Genomic DNA, 4,546 nt, shown 5'->3' on the forward strand with positions numbered 1-4,546 from the left:
CCAGGGCACCGGTCCAACATCGCTGTCTGCTGCCTCTCTCCACTATTGATTTGGGGACTACCCCAGTACAGTAAATTAGCCCAAATAAACACAAGCGGTCAGGAAGTGACCTATAATAATAATAATAATAAATGTATTATTAATATTGTTATATTTAAAAAAAATCCCATTACACTTAATTTTAGCTATAAACACAATGCAAAACATTTGGAAATGCAATGTCTTTGACCTGATTAAAATCAGACATTGTTTGACTTGAATAATTCGAAATTTGGCCTACGTTTTCAGAAGGATGATTATAGGCTATCATTTGGTCAGAATAGAGGGTACATATTTCGTTTCGGACAGCTGATGCATCTAGCCTTAAGCAAGTGGAATATTCCGTCTTTCTCTCTTATTTCTACCAGAGATGCAGACAGAGTAAAAAAAAGAGTGTGCCATATGGTGTGACAATTCAGACGGTAAAAGGTCTCCCATTTGTTTTGGGAATTAGATATTCTGAAAGATTTGTGAAAACTTAAACCACAGCACTGCTGCAGGTGTTATGAAGTGCACAGGCTATCATGATTGAATTCTTCCGTTTCCTAGAATTAAATAATTTAATTGAACAATGGATCCTAAATTAAATTGCTCAATCAACGAGTGTGCAGGCTAAACGCAGGTTGAAATAATACATTTTGACTAATAAAAGCCGTCATAGTGAAAGTTTCGTTAGGCAACACCTATATTGCAAACCCTTGCAGTTGCATGCATGGTCATCTCCACTAAATACACCGAATATATTCCTGCTTTCGCTTATTTTGTTTGTATATCATTTTTTGATGTGCATCATTGTATAGTTTTGTAGATCTATTGGTATTAATTTCAACCAAATCGCTGTCTATAAGCTAAGCTGAAAGGGTTCGAGCTGCATAACAGGTTGTAGACTGCACTACAGGCCTATAGAACACGGGAGGCCACAGTGAAGGTCATATAAAAAGCTTGCTCACTCGGACTCCTGCACGACATTGTGACAATTCAACATTCAAAAGATATCCTTCATGGACTTTGGTCATTTTGTCATCGCTGTATTTTACGTATGTGGATTTAATAGACATATAACTTTCACCTTCACTGATAGCATTTCGAATAGGCCTTTGTTCTTTTAATAACGTATGCCTATACATCGCAATTATAGTGCGTATAGGCTATACGGGACGAATTATTTCTAACGATTTTTCACATGTATAGCCTATATATATTTTTTTAATTCAATTTAAACAGTCTTCTCCCTATTTCAGATTTCTTCTGGTCATATAATCATTGTTCATTTATGTAGATTAAGGCACATCAACAGACCAGCTGCAACCTGTAGTTTGACTCAGTCAGTGTATTCCATTTAATGTTTCAGTGAGCAATGTCTTTTGTATGTCATTCATAAATAATGCTGGTCTGTTCTCCTGGGCCAGATGTGTTTTCTCTTATAGCCACACAGCATGGCCTGCTATGGGCTAAATTGCCTAATACGGCCTATACTATACACTTTCCTCAGCTAATGTTAACAAAGTAGTTATACTCGTTTGTTGTTCATCCAGTCCCTTTTCATTTCAATAGTTTTTAGGGCGAAAATAAGTGTAATAAGTGTAATAAAATAAATGTAGCCAAGATATAGCCCATAGGTTCGCGTTTGAGAGCTGTATGCCTACAAAATATTAATTTAAATTGCTACAGGCGGCCTTAATCGGGGATTAAATTGAGCCCATGCATGTGCATGTTGCTGCGGCCCTCATAGATGGATTGCTAATGTTTTCATTAAAGCTCATAATGACGTGAATTAGGCTATTTGCGCGCTGAGTTTTTTTAAGCGACAATCCTATTAGCAATACAGTGAATGAACGCCGTATATAGTAAGCTATAGACTAATGCCTTAAATTCAACAGATGATTTCCTCTATACAGCATATCACCCTGATCCAATATCAGACAATTATAAAGTTTTTATTTTTGTCGTTTGTTTCATAACATGTTAACTTCCATGTATGCCTATACACCGTCAATTGCACACATTCTGCATACAGGGGGACATGATGGTTGTAAATAAGTAGATCAGGACACGTCTTGAGAAAACGTATGGGCTATTAGGATGACATCAATAATACAGAGGGATCAGCTCTTCAGCTCAGCCTAAAAACCCTTCCATATCCTGATCAACAGGTGAATATTAACAGTATTCAGTATTGTCATATAGGGTCCGTTATTTCATTGGTTCTCAAAGTGCATGGGGTTAAGTTGAGACCCCCAGGGGTCCTTGGGGAAAGGGTGCAAAATTAATGTAGCGTCAAATCAGTTTGAAAACTTTAACCATTGGCTATTTGAAAATAGTTGATCTGCAAGCCCACAATATGTCACATGCGCGTTGTGAGCTTGTAGATCTATTTTTAAAAAAAGTAAATGTGAAAAGATTTTAATATTAAAAATAATAATAATCAAAACACAAATCTTGTATGGGGGTCCGCGATCAAATATAGGTCTACATATGGGGGGGGGGTCCTTGACATGGAAAGAAGTTTGAGAACCACTGCATTATATTTGACCCGCGTTTGATGATGCGTGGTGGGTTCAAGTGTGGAAAAAGGCGTTCAGTTCGTCATACGCGGGCGCCCGTTCGTGGTGCTGCAAGTGCACGTCGTGAAACGGCGGAATGTTTTCAGAGTGCGCGCCGCCGCCGCGGGCCCCCGAGGGGCCAAAGGGCAGGCCGTGGGCCGCCGGGGGCCGCGAGGTGCTTAGTCCGGAGTAGTGCATAGAGTAATGGTAGTTCCTGTCCGTCTCCGGGGACTCCTGCTGCCTCAGGCCGCCGTTCATGCAGCCGGGCGGCGGGCTGTGCTGGCCCTCGTAGTCGGGGCTGTTGTATTCGGGCGACGCTCCACCCGCCGGGCCGTACACCGCCTCGTAGCCGGCGCCGTAGGACGAGTGGTTCCGCAGGCTGAGCGCCGCCGCGGAGCCGGAGCCCGGCGGGTAGTGCGGCGAGGCGAGGCGCGAGCACTGGTAGCCGTACGGGTGCACGGAGAACGGGGAGCTGGGCATGTGGAAGCGCGCGCCGTCCGCGCACTGCTGCTCCGTCAGGAAGTTCCTGGTGTTGAGCTGCAGGCAGCCGGCCACCAGGTTGGTGGTGGGCTGAGACAGGCCTTTGCACAGCGTCTGCACGTACGACACCACGTCCGGACGCTTCCCGTTGCGCAAAATCTCCCCGAGCGCCCAGATGTAGTTCTTGGCGAGCCGCAGGGTCTCGATCTTGGACAGCTTCTGGGTCTTGGAGTAGCACGGCACGACCTTGCGCAGGTTGTCCAGCGCGGAGTTCAGGTCGTGCATGCGCGTGCGCTCCCGGGCGTTGGCCTTCTGCCGGCGCACCTTGGAGCGCTCCATGCGCGCCGCGGTCATCTGCCGCTTCTTCGGCCCGCGCTTCTTCGGCTTGTCTTGGCCGCCGTCGCCGTCACAGCCCTCCTCCTCCTCCTCTTCCTCCAGCTCATCGGCGTCCTCCTCGTCGTCGTCGTCGTCCATGCCCATCTCGGACTCGGCGCGGCTGCTCGTGCCGCGCGTCTCCGTGTCGTCCAGCTCGTCGTCTCCCAGGTGACAGCCGCCGCCGGGCTCGTCCTCCTTGGCGGCCTTGGAGTCCTCGCCCTCGCTTTCGTCCACCCAGCCCGCCGCGAGCCGCTGGACGTCCGGCAGCACCTCGCTGAACAACCGGCTCAACATGGCGGCTGGCTGGAATACTGCGAGAAGAAACAAACACACAACTGTTCAGCTGCTTGTTTTTAGACAGTGCCACCATGGTGATGGTGGGCTGTCAAAACCTGGCGATATGCTCTGGTCTCGATGACTTTTACTGTAGGCCCCCGCCACACAGACTGTCTCATTGCTTCTCTTTGTCTCTGATAAAGTCAAACTAAAAGGCCTGCAAGGCCATGCATAATAAAAAACAAATTGCAGTAGGCCTAGGCCTAATTCACCTTTCCCCCTTTCCTTTCTAGTCCATTTATTATTATTTTTAAACCAGAGCATATGGCTTTATACTGAACGTATGGGTTACATTGAGCTGGATATCTTTTGTCCTTGTGATGACTGATGAGTAGAATATTGTCCAGTTCCTATATATCTTATTCTTGCGATCAAGGGACATTGCTTTATGTCTAAAATGAAAATGAGTTGACTTGTCTCCTGAGCCATCGCAGCAGGTCGCTCCACAGACCGCGTCATGCGGGCCCCATGGGGCGCATTAGGTTGCGGGTAGCCTCTCCGCCCCCCCTCCTCTCTCTGGCCCCCGAACTAATAATCTGGCTGCATTCCAACACAGCCAGGACACGTCCTGAATGCATATATATACACCTACACGATCTCCATCGAAACCATGTGCCATGCATGCGTTATTATGCATTATTATGCATTATTATGCATTATTATGCAGGACATAAATGAAGATGATATAGATCTACACTGACTTGTATGGACTTTATATATTTTTTCTTCTTCTAAAGCAAACAAACCTTGGAGATAGTGGGTTCCTTATAAAG

At 46.0% G+C, this 4,546-nt stretch overlaps 1 protein-coding gene across 1 annotated transcript; it reads right to left on the minus strand.

The window, feature by feature from the left end:
• Positions 1-2,518: 2,518 nt before the first annotated feature.
• LOC306914804 (neurogenic differentiation factor 2-like) lies at positions 2,519-3,731 on the minus strand (the record flags this gene model as incomplete). Its single annotated transcript, XM_079492005.1, has 1 exon — positions 2,519-3,731. One exon carries the CDS (start codon positions 3,729-3,731, stop codon positions 2,598-2,600), a length of 1,134 nt encoding a protein of 377 aa, XP_079348131.1. The 3' UTR covers positions 2,519-2,597.
• Between the last annotated feature and the right edge of the window lie 815 nt (positions 3,732-4,546).

Source organism: Electrona antarctica, assembly GCF_951216825.1.
Source record: "Electrona antarctica genome assembly, chromosome: 22".
Lineage (NCBI taxonomy): Eukaryota > Metazoa > Chordata > Actinopteri > Myctophiformes > Myctophidae > Electrona > Electrona antarctica.